At 59.2% G+C, this 26,584-nt stretch overlaps 1 protein-coding gene across 4 annotated transcripts in view; it reads left to right on the forward strand.

The window, feature by feature from the left end:
- The window catches only part of AHDC1 (AT-hook DNA binding motif containing 1), a 64,909-nt gene that overhangs the window by 27,789 nt on the left and 10,536 nt on the right, over positions 1 to 26,584 (forward strand). For 2 of the 4 annotated variants that reach the window (XM_059083950.2, XM_059083943.2), the window contains exons 3-6: positions 15,426 to 15,603; positions 20,678 to 20,789; positions 20,935 to 20,972; positions 21,369 to 26,276. In XM_059083950.2, the coding sequence (XP_058939933.1) occupies positions 21,443 to 26,233 (4,791 nt within the window). In that variant the 5' untranslated portion in view covers positions 15,426 to 15,603; positions 20,678 to 20,789; positions 20,935 to 20,972; positions 21,369 to 21,442 and the 3' untranslated portion in view covers positions 26,234 to 26,276. Of the gene's footprint in view, positions 1 to 15,425; positions 15,604 to 15,637; positions 15,916 to 20,677; positions 20,790 to 20,934; positions 20,973 to 21,368; positions 26,277 to 26,584 lie in introns of those variants that run through there. The other 2 variants (XM_067013985.1, XM_067013980.1) reach the window with 2 other exon arrangements.

A 26,584-nucleotide genomic window follows, 5' to 3' on the forward strand; every position in this document is an offset into this window, starting at 1 on the left:
CTTGAGCAAGTCCCTTCACTCCTTAGTCCCTTTGCTCATTTGAAAAGCTAGATGATAGTAGGTAGCCCATGGCCTTGAAGTTGAAGAACATTTAAAGCAATCACCATAGTGTCTGCATATAGTCAGGACAGGAAATAAAAGGCACCTGTGTATCAGACATCCCCATTCAGAGCCTTCAAAGTGTTCAAATCCCCCTTCCCTTCCAACAACCTTGAGAAATTCGGCCTTCCAAGGTAAGTAGTGCCTCTCATTTGGGCTGGGAAAGATGGAAAGACATTGGTTCTGTTGAGTGTTCATTTATTCATTAAACACATATCTAAGGTTGTTCTCAGCTAGTTCCAGTCTGGGGGAGACATACATTTGTGCTGGAGACTGAGAATTAGGACTGTTCGCCACATTCTGTTAAAGTTGGAAGGGCCCTTAAGAAATCCTTCCTGCTAGGCTAGCTCTTAGTACAGATGGAGAAACTGAGGCCCAGAGAGGAGGCAGGGTCTCCTCACAATGCTCCTTCTGCTGTTGGGGGGTGGAGGCTGGCAGACATTTCTGGAGCCGGGAAGTTGGGGCAGCCCCCCGCCCAGCTCCCTGGGGCATGGCCCATGCAGGCTGAGAAGCTGGGGCACTTCCGCTTTCTTCTCCCTCCTATCTCCTTGCTGACCTTTCACTCCACCTCTGCTAGAGTGGGTGGGGGGTGGAACCCAGATACCCAGATTCAAATTCAAATGCTTGTTGGCTCCCCCTCAGCCCAGGATGTTGGGCCTGGGCCTGTGTCAACTCCCACCCTTCCCTCTCCTCCTATCCCACCCTCCCCCCCAGTACTCCCTGTTTCCTGTTGGATGGGCCTTCCTTGTGTACTGGAAGGAACTCAAGGCTCCATTTGTTGTCTGTGTGAATTTGAACAAACTACACCTCCTCTGTGAGCCTCATTTTGCTTTTCGGCAAAATGGAGTTGAAATTAAAACTACCTTGCAGAAAACGTCTTTCACAGCATCCCAGAAGCTCCCTGGCAGAGAACTATTTAAATAATAAAAGGCAGGGACTTCCCTGGCAGCCCAGTGGTTAAGACATCATGCTTCCACACGCTTCCACTGCAAGAGGCATGGGTTCAATCCCTGGTCAGGGAACTACGATCCCACATGCCACATGGTGTGGCCAAAAAATAATAATAATAAGTAATAATAATAAAAGGCAGGGATTCCCTAGAATGTACATTCTAGGCCAGGTATAGGGAACAGAGCAGCCTCCCTTTACTTTTGGTTTGGGGAAGCAGCTCTCTGGGGCCCTGGGATAGGAAGTGGGTTGGGGGTGAGTGTCTACCAGATACATTTGGCCAAGTACAAATTCGAGGAAGCTTATGTGGCCCAGATTCCAGGGCTGCCAGGTGCCCATGTGTCTGAATACACTGCTGGGCAGTTCTCGTAAACTCTCCAGGACTACAGGCTCTCCCTCTCCTAGCTAATCCAGTCCCATCTCGCTCTGCCTCAGAGAAACCTTCCTAGGCTGACTGTCTCCTACCCCCATTTATCATGGAGGGCTCTCAGAGACTGTAGAAGAGAAAGGGGCTTGAAGCAGCAGTTGGGCTGTGTGACTTTGGGCAGGGCACTTCCCCTCTCTGGGCCTCGGTTTCCTCCTGCATAGCAGAGGAGGCTGGATTAGTGACTCCCTAAGGCACCTTCCAGCTCTGACAGGCTCGGAGCCTGTGTTGACTGATGTATCCTAGGAGATAGGAGCACACAGAACCGAGTCAGCTGGGAGATTCCTGTTGAGGTATCCCCGCCCCCCCCCTGCCCTCCTCCAGAAAGCTGGAGTGCCTCCCTTCCCAAGACACACCCTCCAGGGATCCTGGCTGAGATTGTGATGGGTGGAGGGGGCATATCACCCAAGTGGTGCTGCTGATTCCCAGGGTCCGTGTTGTCAGTAGAGAGGCCTGTGCCTAAGAACAAGAGCTTGTGTCAAGCAGGGCTGTGAGACTCCGCTTGCTTCTAGGGGAAGGGAATGTGTGTGTCAGTGACCAGCCAGCCTCCAGGGAATGGGGGGCGCGGTGCATGAGGCAGCTAGCTTGTGGGATGGTGTGTCCAGAAGAGCAAACACAGGGGCAGTTTCCCGGGGTGTGTGCAAGACAAGGAGGCTGACAATGGGAGGGAGGAAAAAAACATAGATGAACTGCAGAGCCAGGCTTTGGGTTAAGGGCAGGCTGTGTGGGGAGGCTCCAGCCTTATGGGGAAGTTACAGAAGATTCAACACAGTCAAACACAGTTTTGCCTGTGCCTGGGTTTGTCGGCTTGTTTATAGGTGCTGTGCTGAACTGCACTGTTCAGAATTGCAGTTGTCACATTCTGTTGTGGGGTATCTGTGCAGGGGTGCTGTCAAGGTGTGTCAAGACACACAGCAAGTGTCTGGCTGTTTGCGGGGAGTGTCTGTACAGGACAACATTGTAAGGCAATAGGCAGCTTTTGTCCGTTTGGGGTACTCTCAGATTGTACGAGGGGCATCAGTCTGGCTGTTAGGAAGCCTTGGGCTGTATTGGGAGAATTGCCAGGCTGTGAGGGATTCCTGGCCATGTTTTGGGTGCCTCTTCCCCCTCCATCTCTTACACACTGGGAGAGAGGTCTCCTGTCTTAATCAGTCCCTCCCCAGGTAGGCAAGCAGGCAGTCGCAACCCGCTCATACTCGCAGTAATTTTACCACGGTGCCTAAATCAGGAACAGGCGTGAATTGACCTTTTAACCCCTTCCCTGCCACGGGATTAGACTGTTTCCTGTTCAATCTCCTCCAGAACCAGTTCCATCCCTCCTGGGGCTCCCCCCCACCCAAGGAGCGGATAAGCAACCCCCACATCTCTTTTCTCCTCCTCCTCTCTTGAGCCTTGCGGTGGGGCCTGAGGGCCAGGCTGGTGCAGGGCCTGGCAGGAGCCGAGGGCCCAGGCGGGAGTGATAAATATTGAAGAGGAGGGATTTCGGTGTGGGCTGGAGCAGCTGCAGTGGTTCGAGTGTCACACTATCTCTCCCCAGGTTTACTGACCCATTTCCATTCACGCGGCTGCCGGTTTCCTAGCAACGGCAACAGTCCCCCCAGAACAGGCGGAGTGTGTGTCTGCCATTAGCGACTGCCGCAACTGTGTCAAGGTTACCCCGCTCCCTGCAAACCCACCCCGGCGGGTTTGTTTTCTGCCAGCGCCTGGCACACACCGTGCCAGCCTGGGAGGGCGAGGGAGGGGGCCGGGGGCCAGCCCAGGGGCTTGGGGAGGGGGGGGGCGAGGAGGAGCTGTAGTTCCCGGTCCAGTGGGAGCCAACTTGGACTGAGGCCGAAGCAGCCGCCCCCCCCTCTTGGCTGGTGGAATTCCTAAGCCCGAGGGGAGCAGGGGGCGGGGCTGTCCCTCAGCCCTGACCCCCGAGATTCCAGAGCCTGGGGGGAGGGGTGTGGGCAGAGGGGCCTCCGGGAAGCCTGCCCGATCTGACCCCACCTGGCTTGCTCTGCTCCTGCCCTGGCTTCCTCCCACTTCTGCGCGGCTCCATGCTCTTCTCTGCTCTCAGCTCTTTGTCCCAGCTTCTGTGCCTGGTCTCCCCCATCAGACTCCCCAGGGCAGGGTTGTATTTCTCCCATCAGACCAGGGGCTCCCGAGGTTGGGGTTCATGACACCTCCTTTCCTTCTCTTCCCTCAGCACCAGTTCATGACTGTTTTTCTAAATGTCATGGGAGATGAGACTAAACAGTTGGTGTGGCAAAGGATAATTTTTCTTAACAGGGACTAGCAGGGCAAGTACCCCCATTCCACCCACTGGGGGAAGTAGGTTCTGCCTGCACTCCCCAGCCTGGCAGCACTCGTTTGGGAGTGGCCATTGGAAGTAGAGTACCCCTCTTTTTCACCCTGGAAGCCTGGCTGCAAAGGGTTAAAGCAGCTCCCACCTCACCTTGGTATGTGAGCTTCCCCCAGGCTGGGGGGATGGGAGGATGGGGGTCTGTCGCCTTATAGCCACTCATGTGGTCAGCTCAGACCTGACCAGTCACATTCCTGCCCAGGAGGACCGAGGCTTGAGGTGGAGGGGCAGGGGCCTGGAGGGGGCTGGGTTTGTAGGAATCGGGGGTGGGTACCGAGAAGGTGGGGCAAGGGGCTGCTGGGAACATGGAAGGATTGTGCAGTGTAAACCTCTGGAAGCCTGAATCAGCCTCCTATTCCTCTGGGTCTGTCTCCCTGTCTTTCCTCCCAGTTTGCAACCCCCCAAACATTCCCGTGGTCCACACAGCTGTGACACAGGTACAGATCTGGTCTCAGTTCTAAACAAAGAAAAGAGTGTGGCAGAAGCAGTTTCTGACATGCAGGGTGGCCCAGAGATTTGTGGGTAGCCTCCAGTGTGACTTTCTGGTGCTTGGAGGAGGTCGGCTGGGTTTTTGGCTGGGTCAGAGGCTCTGAGATCTAGGGTACAGAGCAGGCTGTGCTAGATAGTAGAAAGAGACCTGGGCGGGGACCCAGGAAGCCTGGTTCTCTGCCCAGTCCTGTACCTGACTCCTCATGGTCTCAGTCTCCCCATCTGAGGGGCTCAGGCCAGTGGTCTCTTACAGCCTTCCTGTCCTATTGGTCAATGGTTCTGGGTGAGGGATGAGGAGTGGGGGGCAACGGTCTGGAGGGATTGTGGGAAGCTGCCAGCTCAAGGGGGAGTTTGCAACGTGATCCCAGAGCGAAAATAGCCCAGGTCATTTTCAGCTGCTTGGGCGGAGGTATCTGATCCCAGCAGGGCAGGGCAGCTTGGGCAGGGGGCAGGGAGGAGCATTCTGTAAAGCTCTCTGGGAAACCAGACCCCAGGATGGGAGGGTGGGAAAAGGTTGGCATGCCCGGCTGGGCTTCCTGAGACCACCCCCTCCCCGCGGGGGCTCTGGAATGGAAAGATGAGGAATGCAGAGGGTTAACAGGAGGTGAGGGCTGGACTCCAGCCCCCTTTGGGTCCTGGCCTGGATGAGGTGAAAGGTCAGCCCCAAGGAGTCCAGGCACAGCTGGGGAAAGAGTAACCCGAGATCCTAGCCCTGCTCAGGGGATCATAGAGCCGCCTCCCCCAGGAAAGGTGCTTTGACATCCCCAGGAAGGAGTTTGTTTCAAGGACTTGTTCTCAGCAAGCACTGGGGGCTAGGGGAAGGTCCTGCCTGGCCCAAGGGGTCAGGGAGAGCTGCAGGCCTGGAGCCCCAGCCAGTATGGCAGTGCTTTTTCATCCTAAGGTCAGGGGAGGTGGAGGTGAGCTTGCTGGTAAGGTTAGAGGTAGCCTGTTCTGGCCTTGCTCCTACTGTGTCCCATTTATGACTCTGATAGCCAACATTAGGGATTGGGGAAGCTTAAAGGTAGGAGACTACCCCCCAGAACACACACTGATTAGTGAGAGAAGCTGCCTGATACTAGACGGTGACACTGAGATGTGTTTGGGGTGGAGAATTACACCCTAACTCTGAGATGGCTTTGCTGTGTGTGGTGGGGTGTTAGAGGGTAGCGTGGTGTGATGGGAGGCAGAGATAATACACGGAAGAACGTGGGCTATGAAGTCAAGTTTGACCTGGGTTCAAATCCTTGCCTCTGCCTTAGGCAAGCTGTTTAACCTAAGCCTGTTTCCCCAGCTACAAAATGGGACTAATAGTACTCACCATAAAGGGCAATTGTAAAGATTGGCACAGAACAAGTGCTCAGTAAAAAGTAACCCTTAGCGAGCCTCATTATGTCCCAAGGTCACACACTAGTGTGGCACCCGCATTAAAGCTGGCAGTCTGGCTCCAGAGGAGTTGGTGAGCCGCTCGAGTTGGTCTGAGGGAGAGGATAGTTATGAGAATGTGACTGGGTCAGTGTCCCCAGGGCTCTGCAGGAGACAGTGGGAGTATCCAGGTCACTTGGGCTAGGATGGGGTGAGGTGAATGATGTTTAGTCTGTGGCAAGGGGTGGCTGGGGCAAAGTTCTTCTTAACGCCAACCTCTGGGGCTGGCGACAGCCCCCTGTTCCCCACCCCGGCGGGTTTGTGCAGCCATGTGTGGGTGTAGCTCTCCCCGGAGTGTGGCTCTAGGTATGTTTGAGAAGGCGCAGGCATCCCAAGAAAGAACAAGTCGCCTTTTGTGCGAGTCCAGCCCGGGGCTGGGCTAGGCCCTCTCTGGGGGATCCCCTGTTTCCGCGCCCAGCTCCCTGCCCACGGACAGCGCCCCAACCCTGCCTGCCACCTGAGGGGGGCCGCGAGGCTGCCTGAGCGACCCCTCCCGGCACCCACGCTTCGGCCCGGAGCAGGGGGGCGGGGTCTGGGGCAGGGGGCGTGCCCGGAGGCCTGACCCCGCCCCATGACATCACTCCAGGTGCTACCAATCTCCGGGAGCCGTGCCCACGGGCGGCCCGCCCCTCCCAGGCTCCGCTCTCTGGAGATCTGGAGGCGCAGTAGGTGGAGGAGGAGGCTGCGCCGGCCCATGGGGCGGGGAGACTATTGAAGGCCTCGCCCTTCCTGCTCTGGGCGGGACTGAGCACACGACCCTGAGAGTGTACAGAGCAGCTCACAAGACCTCCGCTCTCCTGGTGCACTCTACCTTCTTGCCCACCTGTCCAAATCTTACCAGGTACCACTTTCTGCAGGAAGCCTTCCAGAAGCGACCTCCCCCCAATCTTTTCTCTGATGACCTACACCCTTTTAGCGACCCTCCGTCATAACGGCGATACCAGTACTGACTGCTCCTAACAGCAGCAGCCGTCCACTGAACGATTTACCAGACTGCTCCGTGTTTTTCATTGAATATCTTACCTGATGGATCTCTGATGGCTTTCTACCTTGTCTATGAGCCTTTCTCAGCCACTGGGTTGGAAGTTCCTCTGGGCAGGGGTTCCAGACATGGCATGGCTCAGAATAGGCACTACTACATGTTTAGGATGGATAGTAAATGAGGAGATAGGCTCATGGAGGGAAAATATCCTGGCAAAAGTCACACAGCAAGTAGGTAGAACAATCAAAGCTAGAAACCAGGTTTCCAGGCTCCGTTCAGGTCTTTAGTTCTGGTGTGTGACTAAGAGTAGGGAGTTGCACAGAGGATGCCATAGACCTTCCCTCTTCCCGTAGGAGGGCTTCTCCCCCCACCAAAGATCAGAAGAACCCGAAATCTGTTTTCCTCCGCAGTCCACACACCTTGTACCAGAATCCCTGACTTCTGAGAGGATGAGGAAGAAGAGATGTTGGAGGAGCTGGGAGGGCTTTTGCAGGCCAGAGTGGCAGTTCTGAGCTATAAGGAGAAGTGTGATTCCAGTAATTGTGGGGTACTGGTTCTGGGGACATAAAGCATTTCGCTTGCAGGTGGGAGGTTCCACGTGGGGCAGGGAGGAGGGTTGGGAGCCAAAGTATGTAGGGGTTCAGTGCAAGGGAGGCAGGGATTGTGCTGGGCCAGCACTCCCCCCACCACCGAGCCGGCCCGGTGGAATGCTGCTGCGAGGCCCGGGGGATGGGGCCAGGCAGCCAAGGTGTCTCCGGTGGCACAGAAGCAGTTAAGAGCTGCCTCAGCCCGTTCCTTCAGACAATTAGTGACATCTCGCTTGACAACACCACACTGAGCCGATGCAGACCTCAGCCCCCCTCCCGGCCCCCCCATGGCCGCTTCAGCTGTTTATTCTTGGGCTTTAACAATTGGGATTCTGACTTGGAGGAGCGGGCGCCCTGCGCTGCCCTCTGACCCTCCGTCGCCTTGGCAACTGGAGCCCGGTAGGCCTGGGCTCTGCGTTAGGATTACAGATCCTGAATTCACAATCTTGCTGCTCCCCTGCAAGCAGCAGCAGCAGCAGCGTGTGGGATCTTCAGCTAGACTGGAGGGGACAGAGAAAGAGGATCCCGAGGGGCCAGCCTGAGGCACGGGTGGGAACCAGGGATGCCCACAGGCACCCCAGAGAGTGGTGCCGCCGCCCACGGAGTGGAGCAGGGCCCAGAGCTCTGCTCAGCTCCCAAGGTCTCCCATTCCCTCTCTGGAAACTTTCTTCCTGGTAGAGCCCCGAGGGCAGGGGCCGGGGCCGGGCTTCTTCATCACTGCGCTCTTTCCCCCTCAGTCTGCCCCCTACCATGCCCAGAACTCCAAGTGCCAGCAGACTGTGCCCCTGCGGTGCCCGCAGCCATGGCAACAGGCCCCCCTCCCTTGTCAGCTCTGCTCCTTTTTCCCTCCCCCCCACCACCATCTCCCCCCCACCCCAGCAGCCAACTGCCCCAGCTGAAACCGGAGCCGATGCATCTGTGAGCCTCATGCCCAGACCCACATTCCATTTCTGTCCTGTCCTCCCCAGCTCTGACGACGACATCTCCCCCTCCTCCTCTTCAGGCCCCCTCCCTCCTTGCCTCTGTCTACTCCTGCCCCCCACCACACACTTTATCACTTAATGTCTCCCCCTTCCTCCCTCCCCAGTCTCTTGAGTGCGTCTCGCCCTTTCACTCTGTGTCTGTTGGTCTTTGGGTGTGTCAGTCCCTCTGTGTGTCTCCAGCTCCCTGTGGTGTCTTCAGTTCCCTGAGCCTTGCCCTGTCTGTGGCAACTCCTCCATCTCCTTCCCCTTTGCATGTGTCTTGCTCTCTCTCTTTCTGTCTTTGTCTCTGCCTCATCCTGCTTGTCTCTCTGTCTCTTTGTCTTTTTCCTCCTCCTCTGTGCCTCTCTTCCTGAGTCTCTCTTGCGCTCTTCTCCTTCCTCTGGCTTCTCTGTCTCTCCCGCAGCCCCTCCCTCCTCATCTCTTCCTGCCTCTGCACCCTCATTCTGCCCCGTTTCTCTTGCTCCCACATTCTCCCTCTTTCCGTCTCTCTCTCCCTGAATCTGATTCTTTGCCTTGGTTTCTCATTCTCTCTCCCTCTCTTCTTCCGACTCTCTCCTTCTAGTACATAGATTTCTTTCCAGCCTTCTTTATCTATTTCCCACTTGGCCATTACCCTCACGGCCCCTGGGTTGGAACTGGGAGAGGGGGGCCCTCCAGAATCACCCCGAAGGAGTCCCCTTTCAAGTGGGGGCCAGATGTCCTGGCGCCCCATTGGGCACATGTAGTTGAACCTGAGATGAGGAGGGGAGGTTCTAAAGTCAAAGAGCCAACAGGGGGTGCGGTACCAGGAACCAAGAATGCCAGGCCTCCCTTCCCAGGGTTTCAGAGGACGGGCTCCATCCATCTAGCTTACCTTCTACCAGCCCAGGTGGAGGCAGAGGGTAAGTCCTAGGGGCTGAGCTGGCCCAAGAAGCCCCCGGCTCTAAGAACTCAAAGTAGAGCATGTTTAGGCTTCCCTCACTGATTCCTGGGATTTGTTCCTCCCCTGCTACAATGAAAGCTGTTTCACACTGTGCCTCAGTTTCCCCCAGTGGCACGGGGTGGGGGTGGGGTACTACCCTTGCTCTATCTCTGACTTTTTTTTAAAGTACTTTGAGTTCCTGGAGCAAAATCGGGCTTATAAAGAACAGGGAAAGGGTAAAGTGACTCCCACCCCCTCGCTCACCACTACTCTGTGCTGGAGGTGGACTCCAGCACAGAAGAATTTGTTTGGCTCAGGGCAGGGGTAGAATAAGGGTCCTGTCTCCTGAAGTATCTGTTGGAGGACAATGCCCACCCCCCGCCAGGCCCCCCCCTCCCGCAAAGACTGGAAGCCCCTGCTGTCAAGCCCTCCCTCCCAGTCTGGGCAGTGGCCTCTAGCCCTTCTCCCCACAGCCCCTCTTCAGAATAAGCTTCGTGTCATGGGAAACAGGCCCTGGGGTGGGGATGCCAGGCCTCCAGGGCCCAGCCCTTGCCTCTGGGTGTGATGAGACCTGGCCAGACAGACAGTTCTAGGACTCTGGGGTCTGGGCACTACTCACCAAGTGGCCAGGAGGGGGAGTAGGGGTGCCTGGGGGAGGCGGGTTGCACGCAAGGCATGCTGGGCCCCCTCGGCGGGTGGGTGGGGGGAACAAAGCTGGCATCGAGGCCTCAGCTAAAATTAGCCGCTTCCCTGCGCGGGAGCGAGCATGCCTGCCAGCCGCCCAGATCGCCGCTGCCTCGGCAGGCCATCTGTCGCCACGTTTTGCTCAGTCCCCCAGGGCCCCCCAGCTCCAGCCACCCTAGGGGCTAGACAACTCTGCTCTGAGGCTGTCCCTAGCCAGGGCTCTGGGCTCTGCTGCTGTCATGCTGTGTGACCTCAGGCTAGGCCTGTCCCTCTCTGAGCTCCTGTACAACGAGAGGGCCCCAGACACTGACCTCCCAGTCCCCCAGTCCTTCCAAGCACCTGGTGCTGGTCATGGGGGCTGGAGTGTGGGCTGCCTCCCTCCCATAGAGCTGGCCTTCTGGTCCAAAGTTTGAAGGTGGGCCAAGTGGGGTTTAGGGTAAAGGTCAGGCTATGTGACAGACACTCCTGTCCATTTCCTTGATCTTCCCTGGACAGTAGGGCAGCTCTATAAGCAAGAACATCCTAACACACACGTGCAACACAATCAATCTCCAAGTCTTAAGAAACAGCTTCAGGTGGGAAGCCTGGAGGTGGAGGCCGAGTTCAGCCAATAGTAGCTTGATCTGTGGCTTGGGCAAGTCTCCTGCCCTCTCTTAGTCTCTTTTCCCCTCTTCAATAAGAAGCTCCCGTTTCCTGAGCACCTGTCCACTTCATGCTGCGTTATCTCGTGAGGCTGACATTATCATTCCTGCTTTACAGCTGAGGAGACAGAGGTGGAGAAAGCTGAGGTTCCTGTTGAGGAAGCGGTGGAGCCAGGGGTTGGACCCGCTGTGTCCTCCTTCCCGTGGCCCCCAGGACTCTGCTTCCTGGTCTGCAGCCTCAGCACTTCCCTGGCTGCTGCCTCTTCCCCCACTCCCCAAAGCCAAAGAGACTGAGCCTCTGCTCCAAGGTCACTCCACTTGGCCTGGGAGGAGTTCAGACTTGAACCCAGGCCCCTTGGCTCCTGTCCTCCCTCACTTTCTGGCCAGCAGGCTGGGCCTGTTCCCTGGGTGAGTCATGCCCCTGGACTTTGGCCTTCTTGTCAGGCTCTGTGGCCTGAATTTGGAGAGGGGGCCCTTGTAAGAAAGAGGGGCTCCCCTGGCCACAGTGGGAGTCTGAAGCTATCGCCCCACTCCCTCAGTTCTGGGCCCCCGAGGGCATGGTGACAGCAACCCCTACCCTGCCTCCCCTCCCCCACCTCTACTGCTCCTCAGGCCTCGTTGACAGCCTCCCTCCACTACACAGTCTGCCCCCTCCCTCAACAACAGCTACATTCAGTTAGAAGTGGGGTGGGGGTGGCCGCCTGGGGAGGTGGCATTTTCAGGTTGTCTGTGTGCCCAGGCGACTTTCTTCCCAGCACTCAGCTTCCCCAGCTCCGGGCCAGTGGGTTACCCAGGAGGGAGGCCACAGCACCTCCCCTCCTGGTGTTCAGGGACCAAGGTCACGCCCAGAGCCCTGTGCACCTCCACCTCCTGGGGCCAGTGGTGTTTGTCACTGGGGCAACATGTGGCCGGGCCCGGCTCTGGCAGTGCTGGGGTGACATTCATGCCCTGTGAGCTGTGACGCCTCTGCAGGCAGAGGACAGCACCACCAGGCTGGCAGTGACGGGGGAGGGGTGGGGTGGGCTGTCACCCGTCCAAAGCAGCCAGGGTGACACGTCGTTTACCCATCCTATCCTACAGTCTGGAGGGAGGACTGATGGGGAAGGGGTGAGGTTGTGTCCCTGGCTTATACTCTGTGTGTTTGGGGGAGGGGTCCGTACCTCTGTCACACCTGGGAGGTGAGGGGTGTGTGTGTGTGTGTGTGTGTGTGTGTGTGTGTGTGTGTGTGTGTGTGTGAGAGAGAGAGAGAGAGAGAGAGAGACAGTGCGTGAGAGACAGGTTCTCTGTGCATTTCACATCCGATCAGTGGGTGAGGGGGCGCCTGATTGTATGTCAGTTACAGCATTGTGAGGGTGACAACCTGTGTTCTTGTCTCATGCTGTCTGGGGGTATCAGATGTGCCCATCTCAGGCTTTGCAGGAAGTGACAGGTTCTGTGCTTAGCTCATCCTGTTAGGAGGGGAGTCACCCACTCGTACTCCTGTCTCTCTGACTGTTGGGTATGTGTGAGTTGTCACCATGTGCCTATCTCATGCCGGTGTGGGGAGTGACATGTGTGATTATCTCATGCTGTTGGGGGTTGTCAGTAACTTGGGAGCTTGTCTGTCACCCTAAAGAGACAACATGTTGCCCAGTGGTACGGGGCTGACAGTTGGCAGGTCCCCAAAGGGCAGGCCAGAGCAAGCACCCAGGCCACGGGCACAGGGACAAGCTGGGATGGGGGAGTCTCTGTTCCACAAGACCTACCTTCTGACCCAGGTGCCAGCCCTTGGGGCTGTTCCCCAGGAGGAGAGACCCAGTGTTTTGCAGATGGTGTGGAAAGGGGTCTCTGGGGCTGGGGCAGGTGTGACCTGGGAGGTGGGGCGCCAGGCAGGGCTGGCATGGGGGCCTGTGTCCCCGCAGGTCTGGGAGACCCTATTGCTTGCCTCTCCTGCCCCTGAAACTGTTAAACTAATTAAGGCTGTGGAGCCGCAGGATTAATCGGGGCAGCTTGGCGGCGCGGGCCGGGAGCTCAGGTAGTCGATTAGTGCGCCGCGGAGGATATTGGATTTCTGAACCGCAAGTCAGCACTATTCCGGCCTGTTATCTCTCCCAGGCTCGAGGGTCAGGAGGCGGGAGGCTCTGGAGCTGCCACTCCCCCTGCCCTCCCGCGTCCCCACCCACCGCCCCTGCCCTCCCTGGCCCTGCAGCAGGTCCCCTCCATCAGGCTTGCGGCCCCAGTGCCGCCCTCCGCGCCCTCAGTCCCTCCTGGCCTGACTCGCACCCTGTGCCTCACTGACTCCTGCTCAGCCTCTGACTAGTCTCTCTCCACTTCAGTCGCCTTCCCTGTCGCTCTCCCTGTCCCCCACTCTGTTAGCCTCCCCCATCACCCGTCTCTGTCCCTCTGCTTTTGTGTTTGTGTGTGCGCCTGCCTCGGTTCTCATGTCTCTCTGTCTCTCTCCCTGTGTGTCTCTGTGTATCTTTCTTGCTCGCTCTCTGTCTTTTCCTCTCCCCCTGGCGCTCAATCTCTCCCCTCTCTCTTCCTCTCTCTCTCTCTTCCTCTCTCTCTCTCTCTCTCTCTCTCTCTCTGTCTTTTACTCTCTCTCTTGTGTGGTCTCGGCTGGTGTCTGCAACCAGAACAAATCTCCCCCAGCCAACACCCCCTGAACAAGGAGGCCAGAGCAGCTAATGGGAAACATGTGATTCTGCCTTGCGCTTGGAGCACCGTGAAGGGAGCCTTAGTCCCAGCTCAGCCCCTGCTCCCCCCTTGCTGCATTCCCCCCACCACGCTGTCCCCTGCCTCCCAGCATCCCCCCAGCCTGTGCGGGCACAGGCGCAAGTTCCCCAGTCATTTACATTTCCGGGGGTGTCGGAGCTGGCGTTTATCAGTTGGGGAGTATCAGGCTGTGGAGGGGTTGGGAGCAGCTTTACTCCTTAGGTCGCCCCAGCCCCCAGGGCCAGGCAGACCTCATGCAGACTCCCCCCACCCACCACCACCATATGTAGGAGAACAGGGCCAAGATGAGCTGAGCTGTGGCGGCCTGCGGGGGGGGGGCAGCCAATCCACCCCCACTGGAGGGCTCTGGGGCCACCCAGATTTCCATCTTTTCCGCCCTCCTGGGCCTCTGGGGAGCTGCAGAGGTGGGGGCTCCCCAAGGGCTTGGGAGCTGCCCGGCTGCATTTCTCTGCCCACCCAACCGCGGGGGAAGGGGAGACGGATCAGAGCAGGGAGGCTCTGGCAGGTTGGAATTCTCCTTCTCTGCCTGTGGATAAATTGTCCCTAATCCAGGCTTGGGGAGTTGTCTGGCTCCTACAGAAAGAGAGAGAGAGAGAACGCAGGAGATAGGGAGGGAGGAGGGAAGCAGGCATACAAACACAGTGACACAGACACACACTGTCTCACAAAGGGTCTCCCATGCACACGCGCGCGCGCACACGCACTGACAAGTTACATAAAGGCACCACACAAACAACTGAGGCACCGTTTTACTGACAGGCGTACCATGGGACACAGACCCACCCATGTTGATATTGACACAGACACACAATGACACGGCACAAGGACCCACTGACATACACAGATGCACAATGATAAAGTCATACAGCACACACACGCAGAGTTACACACGTGAGCACATACTGACCCACAGTGAAACAGACCCACAGGGACACTGTGACCAGTCATGCCATCACACCGTGACCCTGAAAACCCAGAGAAAGGCAGAGGTAGGAGGGAGGCAGCACTGATCCACAGTGACACCAGTGCCCGCAGTCACAGGCCTCGAGTTTGGAAGCCTGCAGGGACAGCAGAGGACCCGCCACACGCCCGCCCCAGTACACACGCCCAGAGAGTCAGAGATGGGCAGAAGCCGGTTCAGCTCCTGACAGCAGTGAGATGCAGAGAGCTGTGTGCACACACGGGCACTCACCCCCTGACCACAGCTGGGCACACCTTGTCACACTAGGTACACACTCATACCTCTGTGTCCCCACAGGCATGCAGACATAGGCTCAGCTGGACACACACAAAGAACTGAACAGACCCAGGTGCACACACACACACACGTATAATTGAACACAAGTATCAGCTCACACACACACACACATACCGTCCCATACGTGTACACTCTTACACATATACTTGTATAGACATACAAATACACGCAGAGAAGCATACAGAAGGCTAAGTAGACCCAGGAAGCCACACACAGGTGTATTTGCCCAGACAGCTGACGCTCACAGACGTGCATCTGTACAGGCAGGATCTCTGACACACACACACATTCCCAGGCAACCAAAACCTATAAGCAGTCCATGAGGCCTAGTTCCCAGACCCACTCTCGGCTTCAGTACAGACCTCAGGGAGGCAGACAAACGGGCAGGAAGCAGGGGTGGTGGTGGTAAGGAGGGCCACAGTTATTAAAGAAAACAAGAGACATATAACCAGTTGCTGATGGAGAAGGGTAAATGCCAGCTGCGTATACACCTCTCATGAAGATCTGCATTCACCATCACTTTGAACAGCAACTCTCACACCTACGTTGTAAGTGAGCTCTTAGCATTTATGGTTTCCCCAGAGTGCTTCTCCCCAATTCATAAGCTCTCCCCATTTTATAGATGAGAAAACTGAGAGCCAGAGAGGTTAACTGACTTGCCCAAGATCACATAGTTGGTGAGAGTTGAGCCAAGGACCATTCTGACTCCCAAGGCCAGGTTCTTTTCACCATAGCATGTGTGTTCACGTTCACGCGTACATGTGCCTACCCGCACGACGATACTACCTGGGGTTTCAAGAGATAGGCTCATACTCCCCAGTGAAATGAAGTTGGAGCCAATTTCATGCTGTGCAAGGGTGGACCCCATCTAGGATGGCCTCCTGGTCCCTCTCTCTGGCTCATCCTGTATCCATGCTTATGTCTGGGGTGCTGTTTTTGTTTCCACAGATGGGAGCTTGCCTGCCTGTCTGCCCATTGGCCTGGACCCCAGAGCCTGCCCAGCTAAGTGCGTGCAGAGGGCCCCGGCTTCGGGGCGACTCTCAGGCCGCCGAAGAGACCACCCTGGAGTCACTGGCGAAGACAGGCCTTTCTTGCTGAGCTGGGTCTGTCTGCACAGCCTGCTCAGGTAACAGTGTATAGGGAAGCCGGGTCTGTGCCTGGCCACCCCAGGAAGTGGGGATCAGGGGTACTTCCTTCCCAGTCCTAGCAGGGATTTCCCCCCCTCCCAGCTTAGGCCAAAAAGAGGCCCTTTAGAATCAAAATATTTTAACCCAACTTACTCAGACTCCCCATTATCCAGAAAGGAGAGGTCCATGGATATACAAGCAGTTCCCTGGAGTCCTGCCTCCTAGTCTGAGGACTCTTCCCTGCACCTGGATGACCTGAGAAAACTGGGAAGGGAAAGGGGCCGTGACAGTGACCAGAACCCAGGACAGAGGTAGAGACCAGAATGCCTGATGTGTGAAGCTGACCCCGCAGGACCCCTCTCTTCTAGAGTCTGTGGAAGCTGAGAGGACCTGGGTAATTAGGGTATGCTAGGCTGCCCTCCTGAGATGAGATGGGGCAGGGGTGGGGGCAGCACCCACCTCCCGACTCTGGGGCCCGAATTAGCCCACCCAGGCTCAGGAGCCACAGAGGCCAGGTGGGGCTGCCCTGCCCTGCAGAGGCAACTCCCCGAATTGACACATGAAGCCTCAAGCCTCAGGCTCTAGGAAGCTCCCTAGAGCCCAGCCTGCCTGGGGACCCCACCCAACTTCCAAAAGAGCATTCCTGGGGCCTGAGGTCTGGGGGGAGGGGCCTTCTGGGATTGTAAGGGTGGGGAGGTTCAGCTGTGGGAGGATGCAGAGCTGGATGTACCTGACTGTATACGTACAGGGCATCTCGTGTGCGGGTCCTCCGGCTTGCGTGCAGGCAGGCACATGCAGGACCCTGTCCGTAGGTGTGCAGGCTTCTGCACACAAGAGTAAGTGGACTGGGCTGGGGGACATTACAGAGGCCGTGTATGTGGTACATCGGAGTGAGTGTGCAGGATTCAGAGCGTGTCCTGGGCAGGTGTGGGGAGACTGGAGTGTTGTGTGTGCCACGCTGGATGGTGTGTGTGCAGGGCGCTAGTGTACACCGGAGAGGTGTGTAGACAATCTGAACACACTGGGGTGATATGTGAGTACAGTGGGGTGGGATGTGTACACAAAGATCCTTCCCCGTGTCACCGGGGAAGCGTGTGTTCAAGGTTCCGGCTGCACACTGGGGGTGGTGTGTGCACGTGGCTCCGTTTGTGCTTTGGAGGTGGGCTGGGCAGGCCTTCAGCTGAGCTGGGCTCAGCAGTGCCCAGCCTTGTGGCCAAATTGCTGAAGTCACTTCCTTTCCAGCAGCAACTTTCCAGGAGGAGGAGTTCTTCAGACCTGGGCGGGGAGTGGGGGTGCAGAACAAGGAGCTCTCAGGGGAAGGAGGTGGGCGGTGGTGAGAGGCTGTGGGGAGGGCCTGGTGGGGCTGGAGGAGGGAAGTCCTCCAGTAGACAGAAGGAAAGACAAGGACAGGAGTCTGGAAGGGCCAAGGGCAGGAGGGGATGGGGGCGGAGCAGGGCGGGAAGCACAGTCCCTGGGTGACCTCGGAGAGAGGAAGGGAGGGCTGCCCGACAGGGTGACCCTCAGGTTCAGCCAGAGCTGGCGCTGGTGCCCACACACCTGGCACCCAGGGCTGGGGGCTGGCAGGGGGTGGGTCTGGGGCAGACCTGCTTGCCAGGTGCCCTGCTCTGGGCAGGAAGGGGGTGGGCAAGGGCTGCACAAAGGACCTCTGTGTGGCTGGGGGTAGGGTGGGGTGGGGTGTGCTGTGCTGTGGTGGGGAGCCCTGATGATTCCAGGGGGTGGGGCGGGGCTTACTCCCCTCGGGGGCGTCAGTGGCTCTAGGGGGACACCTAGTGGTGAGGGAGGGTAGTGCATGGGATGACCTAGGTGGGAGGGGTGCCGAAGCTGGGTGGGGGTAGATTAGAAGTCAAAAATTAGAACTGGTGGTTGGGACTAGGACAGTTAGAGAAAGTTTCAGGGGAGGGGGCTGACTCTCTGGACAGTGAAGAAGTTTGGTTTCGAGGAGCCCAACAAACCTAAGTGCAGACTCCAGCTCTTCCCTGTCATGGCTGTTTGTCCTTAAGGGCATTACTTAACCTCTCTGAGCCTCCATTTATATGCCAAATAAGTGACAGCTGCCATTATTTTTTTCATCATTGTTATTTTTGTTATGATTTTGGTCTGGAGTCAGGTTGGAAGATGATCTTCAGGTACAATTGGGTGGCTGGGAGGGGGCTGAAGAGAAGGAAGTTGAGAGGGGTGATGCATAGTTCCTGAAGGGGCAGATCCTGGGAGATAAAGGCCCTGAAGGGAGGTGATGGGGGAAGTTTCACAGCAGCAGTGGTAGCCCCTTTGATGCAGAGTTTTCCATTTGAGGACATCCCTGAGCCTTCAGTCCGGGCTGGGAGGGAAATGGTGTTGGGGGGGGGGGGCGGGGGAGGAGTATGCAGGCTAGAGAGAGGGTCATGAGGCCGGAAGTGAGAGCTGGGGCTGGCAGCCTGACTCCCCTGGGGAGGCTGTGGGTGGGGGAGGGGAGGCTGCCTGGGGAAGGGGTGGGGTGGTCACAGCCGCAGCGGGGGAGGGTGGGGCTGGGGACTCAAGGATGTGGGCTGGCCCTTCCCGGCACTGTGCACAGCAGGTTGGGGCCCCCAGCCCCCTTCCCTCCCAGCCAGCTGGTGTCCCTATAGGCAGGCTCAGACACACTGACCCAGAAGCAGACAGATGGACAGAAGAACCTTTTCGACTTTGTTCACAGACGTGGGATAGGTGGTGCCCTTGGGAGGGGTCCAAGAAAATGGATGCCTGGGTGTGGTGGGGAGGGGTGCCAGCTGCTTCCCTCAGATCCTGGAGGCTGCAAGAGAGAGCAATGGACAGAGTCAGGAGGTCTGGCAGGACGACGTGCCCAAAGGTCTTCACGGGTGGGTGGAACAGAAGCAACCGCTGGAGAGGAGGTTTCTCTCTTCTGCCAAGATCACACCCTCAGGCCCCAAGTGGGAGGTCTCCAGAGCAGGGAGGGTTGGTGAGCCCCACCCTCAGTAAAGGAGGGATGATGGCTTCTGGTAGGCATCTCAAAGAGGGCAGCACTGTGGATCAACGTACTGCTGGAAATCTGACCTGGAGACTCCACAGAGTCTGGGCCCCTTCCCTCCTTTGTGAGTGTCTTACCCACAGTCCTTCCTGCAAGAGCAACAGTGAGATTCTTGAAGCAGAGAGAGCCTAGCCTAGAAGGGGCCAGGCCACAGTCTGCAGGCAGGCATGAGAGAGAACAGAACCCTGAGTGATCGAGTAAATGGGACAGTGAGGAACAGCTGAGGCCTGAGACTGCAGGGACAGGGGATGTTCTGCCTGGATGAGCAACAAAGAGGCCCTTCTCATGCCATTTTGTGGTCTTGGGCAAAGTCTCTTTCCCTCTTCCGGTCTCAGTTTCCTCATCTGTAAAATGGGAGGCGCACGAGGTGGCACTAGAACAGTGTAGCCACTAGGGGAGCCGATTAAAATACAGATTCCCAGATGTCCCTTCAGATTTATGAGTCAGACTCCCCTGGACTAGGGTCTGGGTATCTGCAAGGTGACATAGCTTCCCCAGGCCCAGGGTTTGGAAGCCAATGGGTTCGATGATTTTAACATTCCTTCCAGCCTTAAGTGAGACCACAGCTCTAGAAGGAGCCCTTTCAGGAGTGGCTCAAGGAGAGTTGCAGGAGCTGGGAGTGGAAGTGGAAGGAGGCTTTGGACTTGGCAGAATTAGGAATCTTGCCACTTAGCAGCTATGTGACTTCAGGCAAGTTATACAACTGCTCTGAGCCTGTTTCCTCTGTAACGTGGAGACAGTAAACCATGTCTCCCAGGTTCGGTGAAGATTCAGGGGGTCGTATCTGTGGAGGTGCTTCATTGATTGCAAATTGCCACCCACCAAAGGCGAGTGGACGAGGGTCCCTGCCCACAATCTCCTGTCCCCGAGTCAGCTCTGCAGTCTTCCTGTGGAGGTAACAGCCCTGCACAGCGATCCTCCCAGTGGTCAGGGACCATTCAGCTCCCAGCTCCTGGGGATCAGCCGGGGCCCTGAGTCCCCAGGCTCCCTTGGGTGTCAGACATGCCTGGATCTAAATCCCAACTCTGCCCTGACCAGCTCAGGGAGTCAGTCGGTAAATATTTATGTAGCATCCATGGCCCAGGCCCTGGGGTCAGGGGATACAACGGTAAACAAGACAGACACAGTCCTTGCCCCTGAAGAGCCCATACTTGGGGAGCAGACATGCTGAACAGCCAGTCATACAAGTAATTGACTGCAGTCACGATAAATACTGTGACGGTGAAATAAAGAGGGCTCTAAAAATATGTAGCAGGGGCCGGATGGAGGCTAAAGGTGGCATGGAGGGCCGAGAATGTCCCTTTTCATGTTCTTAATCTCCTTCCCTCCTTCCACATCCTACTTGGGTCCCACTTTTGGGTCTGGAGAGGAAAGAGAGAGAGCCTCGGGGAAAGGCGGGGCTGATTGTTCTGTGTGCCTCATTCATTCGTTCAGTAAATATTTTTTGAAGCACATTTGTGGGCCACGTGCTGATCCGGGGGTTGGGAGATGCACACAGAAGTCAGCAGGACAGAAATCCTTGCCTCCATGGCGCTTACCACCTTCCAGCGGATGGTTTCCTCGACTGTGAAAGCAGGGATGATAATCGTATTGATCTACAGTTTGAAGGAGGGTCAGATGAGGTAATCCATATAAAGCGCTTAGTCCACTGTTTGGCAGCAGAGAAAGTGTCCCCAGAATGTGAGCTTTTGTCGTTGTTGACTCCCTGGCATGATTGTTAAACCTCTGACCTCAGGCACTCTTCAGTTTTCCTTTGCAGCTCTTATCCTGCTAATAATTAAGTCACTTACAATAATCTGATAAGTGTTTGTCTACCCAGTCCTTGTGCAAATTAGGGACTCCATAAATAATGAGTATATGAATGAGTGAATGATGTCACTTCATCTCTGAGCCTCCATCTCCTCATCTGCAAAATGGGGTTATTAATAGCCCCTACCTCGCAGGATTGGTATGAAGAATTAAATGAAACGATGCCTGGACAGCTTCCAGCCCAGTGCCTGGCGCGCAGTAGGTGCTCACTAAACCTCAGCTGCGGTGGTCCTTTCCAGGCGCTGTCCACGCCCCGAGGCCTGGGCTCAGGCCGAAGCTGCTCCACAGCACCCCCAGCTGACAGCCAGCGACTGGCAGAGGCCCCAGGCACGGGGGCCCTCTCTCTTTCAGGTCAGCTGGGCATGCGCTGGAGGGAGTGCTGGGGGAGCTGGGGTTGGTGTGTGGGGGAGACCGGGCCCCGTGGGCAGGTGGGCAGTGGTTGGGCTGTGGCCAGCAGACCACTGAGATCTCCTCTTGCCTGTCTCGCTGCCCACAGAGATCTCCAGTGTGACAGCCCAGGCGGCAGAGCCGAGGGTGAGTGGCCGGGGTTCTCCTAGAGCCCTGAGGATGGGGCAAGAAGGAAGAGGCCGTGTCCTTGATAGGACTTCCGGGCCTTCTGACAGGGGCCTGGCCCTCTCCTGACGTTTGATCCACCTTGCTGATGGGCTTCCTTCTCAAAAGCGGGTGAACTGTTCTCCCCCAGCCCTTAGCCAGAGTCTAGACCAAAGTGGGTGAGCTGTCAGTAAGTGGAACGGGGGCCCATGGGGGTTCATGATGCGTGTGGTGGTTTAGGAGAAGCTGGGGGTCGACGAGGGGATTGGGCTTCGGGAGGGGACTCAGGGGAGGGGTGCAGGGGATCACTGAGGACATGGGAAGCTGATGAGGACTTAGGCGTTCGGTGAGGGACCTCCTACCTGTGCTGCCCGGCAGGTCCTGGTCCCGGCTTCTCGCACCCTCATGTCAGCCCCGGCCCCGCCCGGCGGCCCTCGGAGGACAAGGTCAGGATGCGTGTGAAGCCCCAGGGCCTGGTGGTGACTTCCAGTGCCGTGTGCAGCTCTCCTGACTACCTCCGGGAGCCCAAGTACTACCCCGGCGGCCCCCCCACCCCCCGGCCCTTGCTTCCCGCCCGGCCCCCTGCCAGCCCACCCGACAAGGCCTTCGCCCACACCTTCTCCGAGAACCCGCGCCCACCCCCACGCCGGGACCCCAGCACCCGGCGCCCACCAGTCCTTGCCAAGGGGGACGACCCGCTGCCCCCGAGGGCGGCCCGTCCTGTCTCCCAGGCCCGCTGCCCCACCCCCGCGGGAGACAGCAGCAGCTCCCGACGGCGCTGGGACAACGGGCGGGTGAACCTGCGTCCAGTGGTCCAGCTGATTGACATCATGAAGGACCTGACCCGGCTCTCCCAGGACCTGCAGCACAGCGGCGTGCACCTGGACTGCGGTGGCCTCCGGCTCAGCCGCCCACCCGCCCCGCCCCCCGGGGACCTTCAGTATAGCTTCTTCTCCTCACCCAGCCTGGCCAACAGCATCCGCAGCCCTGAGGAGCGGGCCACCCCCCATGCCAAGTCTGAGCGGTCCAGCCACCCCCTCTACGAGCCTGAGCCTGAGCCTAGGGACAGTCCCCAGCCCGGCCAAGGCCATAGTCCCGGAGCCACGGCCGCAGCCACCGGTCTGCCACCAGAGCCCGAGCCAGACGGCCCTGATTACTCAGAACTCGCTGACGCCGACATCCTGAGTGAGCTGGCCTCCCTAACTTGCCCCGAGGCCCAGCTGCTGGAGGCCCAGGCCCTCGAGCCACCGTCGCCTGAGCCAGAGCCTCAGCTCCTAGACCCCCAGCCCCGCTTCCTGGACCCGCAGGCACTAGAGCCGCTCGGGGAAGCTTTGGAGCTGCCGCCCCTGCAACCCCTTGCTGATCCTCTGGGGTTGCCGGGCCTGGCTCTACAGGCCCTAGATACCCTGCCCGACTCCCTGGAGTCGCAGCTGCTCGACCCTCAGGCGCTTGACCCCCTGCCCAAGTTGCTTGACGTCCCCAGCCGCCGTCTGGAGCCCCAGCAGCCCCTGGGCCCCTGCCCGCTGGCTGAGCCCTTGCGCCTGGACTTGTGCTCACCCCATGGCCCTCCTGGGCCTGAGGGTCACCCCAAATACGCCTTGCGGCGCACCGATAGGCCAAAGATCCTGTGTCGCCGACGGAAAGCCGGACGGGGACGCAAGGCAGACGCCGGCCCCGAGGGCCGTCTGCTGCCCCTGCCTGTGCCCACAGGGCTGGTGGCTGCCCTGGCTGAGCCCCCGCCCCCGCCCCCGCCCCCACCTCACGCCCTTCCCGGCCCAGGCCCAGTCCCAGAGCTGGAGCCCGAATCCTCCCAGACCCCAGTGGTCCCTACCCGCAGAGGCAAGTGCCGGGGCGTGCGGCGCATGGTGGTGAAGATGGCCAAGATCCCCGTGTCACTGGGCCGGCGGAACAAGACCACGTACAAGGTGTCGTCTTTGAGCAGCAGCCTGAGCGTGGAGGGCAAGGAGCTGGGCCTGCGCGTGTCCACAGAGCCCACCCCGCTGCTGAAGATGAAGAACAACGGGCGGAACGTGGTGGTGGTCTTCCCACCCGGCGAGATGCCCATCATTCTCAAGCGTAAGCGCGGCCGCCCTCCTAAGAACCTGCTCCTGGGCCCCGGCAAGCCCAAGGAGCCGGCGGTGGTGGCGGCCGAGGCAGCCACTGTGGCGGCAGCCACCATGGCCATGCCGGAGGTGAAGAAACGGCGGCGGCGGAAGCAGAAGCTGGCATCTCCCCAGCCGTCCTACGCAGCGGATGCCAACGACAGCAAGGCCGAGTACTCGGACGTCCTCGCCAAGCTGGCCTTCCTGAACCGCCAGAGCCAGTGCGCTGGGCGGTGCTCACCGCCCCGCTGCTGGACACCCAGTGAGCCCGAGTCAGTGCACCAGGCACCCGACACGCAGAGCATCTCCCACTTCCTGCACCGTGTGCAGGGCTTCCGACGGCGAGGTGGCAAAGCAGGCGGTTTTGGTGGCCGGGGTGGGGGCCACGCGGCCAAGGCGGCCCGATGCTCCTTCAGCGACTTCTTTGAGGGCATCGGCAAGAAAAAGAAGGTGGTGGCCGTGGCAGCCGCTGGGGTCGGGGGCCCTGGCCTCGCTGAGTTAGGGCACCCACGCAAACGGGGCCGGGGGGAGGTAGACGCCGTGACTGGAAAGCCCAAACGCAAGAGGCGGTCCCGGAAGAACGGGACTCTGTTCCCAGAACAGGTGCCCAGCGGCCCAGGCTTTGGGGATGCGGGCACTGAGTGGGCCGGGGACAAGGGTGGTGGCTGGGCCCCTCACCATGGGCACCTAGGCGGGCAAGCTGGCCGAAACTGCGGGTTCCAGGGGACCGAGGCCCGGGCCTTTGCCTCCACTGGGCTAGAGAGCGGGGCTTCGGGCCGTGGCAGCTACTACAGCACAGCCGCACCTGCGGGCCAGACGGAGCTCAGCCAGGAGCGCCAAAACCTCTTCACCGGCTATTTTCGCTCACTGCTCGACTCGGATGACTCCTCCGACCTCTTGGACTTTGCCCTCTCAGCCTCTCGCCCCGAGTCCCGGAAGGCATCAGGCACCTACACAGGCCCCCCCAGCAGCGCCCTGCCCGCCCAGCGGGGCCTGGCCACCTTCCCCAGCCGGGGAGCCAAGGCCAACCCGGTGGCGGTGGGCAGCAGCGGGGCTGGGGCGGACCCCTCCTTCCAGCCTGTTCTGCCCACTCGCCAGACCTTCCCGCCGGGCCGGGCAGCGAGCTATGGGCTAACCCCCGGCACTTCAGACTGCCGGGCAGCCGAGACCTTCCCGAAGCTGGCTCCTCTGCCCTCTGCCGTGGCTCGCTCACCTACCGCACACCCGCCCGCCAACACCTACCCCCCGCAGTACGGGGGCTACGGGGCTGGACAAAGTGTCTTCGCACCTGCTAAGCCCTTTACGGGCCAGGACTGCGCCAATAGCAAGGACTGCAGCTTCGCCTACGGCAGTGGCAACAGCCTCCCTGCCTCACCCAGCAGCGCCCACAGCGCTGGCTACGCCCCACCGCCTACCGGTGGCCCCTGCCTGCCACCCAGCAAGGCGTCCTTCTTCAACAGCTCTGAGGGGGGCCCCTTCTCTGGTTCGGCCCCCACACCCCTGCGCTGTGACAGCCGGGCCAGCACGGTCTCACCCGGCGGCTACATGGTACCCAAGGGCACCACAGCCTCTGCCACCTCTGCCGCGTCCTCGTCGTCCTCCTCCTTCCAGCCCTCGCCTGAGAACTGTCGGCAGTTTGCGGGGGCTTCTCAGTGGCCTTTCCGGCAGGGCTATGGAGGCCTGGACTGGGCCTCGGAGGCCTTCAGCCAGCTCTACAATCCCGGTTTCGACTGCCACGTCAGCGAGCCCAACGTGATCCTGGACATCTCCAACTACACGCCGCAGAAGGTGAAGCAGCAGACAGCCGTGTCCGAGACCTTCTCCGAGTCGTCCTCCGACAGCACCCAGTTCAATCAGCCCGTCGGCGGCGGCTTCCGGCGTGCCAACAGCGAGGCCTCGAGCAGCGAGGGCCAGTCGAGCCTGTCCAGCCTGGAGAAACTGATGATGGACTGGAACGAGGCATCGTCCGCCCCCGGTTACAACTGGAACCAGAGCGTCCTCTTCCAGAGCAGCTCCAAGCCAGGCCGCGGACGGCGGAAGAAGGTGGACCTGTTCGAGGCCTCGCATCTGGGCTTCCCGTCAACCGCCTCGGCCAGCGCCGCGGGCTACCCATCCAAACGGAGCACCGGGCCCCGGCAGCCTCGGGGTGGACGGGGTGGCGGGGCCTGCTCAGCCAAGAAGGAGCGGGGCGGGGCGGCGGCCAAAGCCAAGTTCATCCCCAAGCCCCAGCCGGTCAACCCGCTGTTCCAGGACAGCCCAGACCTCGGCCTGGACTACTACAGCGGGGACAGCAGCATGTCACCACTGCCCTCGCAGTCGAGGGCCTTCAGCGTGGGCGAGCGAGATCCCTGTGACTTCATGGGACCCTACTCCATGAACCCGTCCACGCCATCGGACGGCACCTTCGGCCAAGGCTTCCACTGCGACTCGCCCAGCCTCGGTGCCCCTGAGCTGGATGGCAAGCATTTCCCGCCGCTGGCCCACCCGCCCACGGTGTTTGATGCTGGCCTGCAGAAGGCCTACTCCCCCACCTGCTCCCCGACCCTGGGCTTCAAGGAAGAGCTGCGGCCGCCACCCACAAAGCTGGCTGCCTGTGAGCCCCTCAAGCATGGGCTCCAGGGGGCCAGCCTGAGCCATGCAGCTGCAGCCCAGGCCCACCTGAGCTGCCGGGACCTGCCGCTGGGCCAGCCCCACTACGACTCCCCCAGCTGCAAGGGTACGGCGTATTGGTACCCGCCAGGCTCGGCTGCCCGCAGCCCGCCCTACGAAGGCAAGGTGGGTTCGGGGCTGCTGGCTGACTTCCTGGGCAGGACGGAGGCCGCGTGCCTCAGTGCCCCACACCTGGCTAGCCCACCGGCCACACCTAAGGCCGACAAGGAGCCACTGGAGATGGCCCGGCCGCCCGGCCCACCCCGTGGCCCCGCTGCAGCTGCTGCTGGCTATGGCTGCCCACTCCTTAGTGACTTGACCCTGTCCCCCGTGCCGAGGGACTCGCTGCTGCCCCTGCAGGATACCGCCTACAGGTATCCAGGCTTTATGCCGCAGGCGCATCCCGGCCTGGGTGGGGGCCCCAAGAGCGGCTTCCTGGGGCCCATGGCGGAACCTCACCCTGAGGACACATTCACCGTCACCTCCCTGTAGTGCCAACTGAAGTGCCGACTGGACCTCGAGGTTTTGTTCCTGGGTGAGTCTGAGGATGTGGGTGCAGTGGGAAGAAGCCGGGGGTGGGGTGGGGGTGGGGTGGGGGGATGAGGACATTAGAGCCTGGGCAAGGGGAAGAAGTATAGCAATGAGCAGGAAGGATTTGAGGACAAGATTGGGGACCCGAGTTGGGATTCAGGGAGTCTGGCATTAGATGTTGGCAACAGTCTTAGGGAGGAGATGGGGCCTTGGGTGGGGAACCCAGTGTGGGGCTTGGGCATTCAGGGGGTCCCATTATTGAAATGGCTGGAGGACCATAGACTGGGTGGGGCCATCTAGTTCAGTTCATCA

The sequence above is a fragment of the Kogia breviceps genome, chromosome 1 (assembly GCF_026419965.1).
Source record: "Kogia breviceps isolate mKogBre1 chromosome 1, mKogBre1 haplotype 1, whole genome shotgun sequence".
Taxonomy (NCBI): domain Eukaryota; kingdom Metazoa; phylum Chordata; class Mammalia; order Artiodactyla; family Physeteridae; genus Kogia; species Kogia breviceps.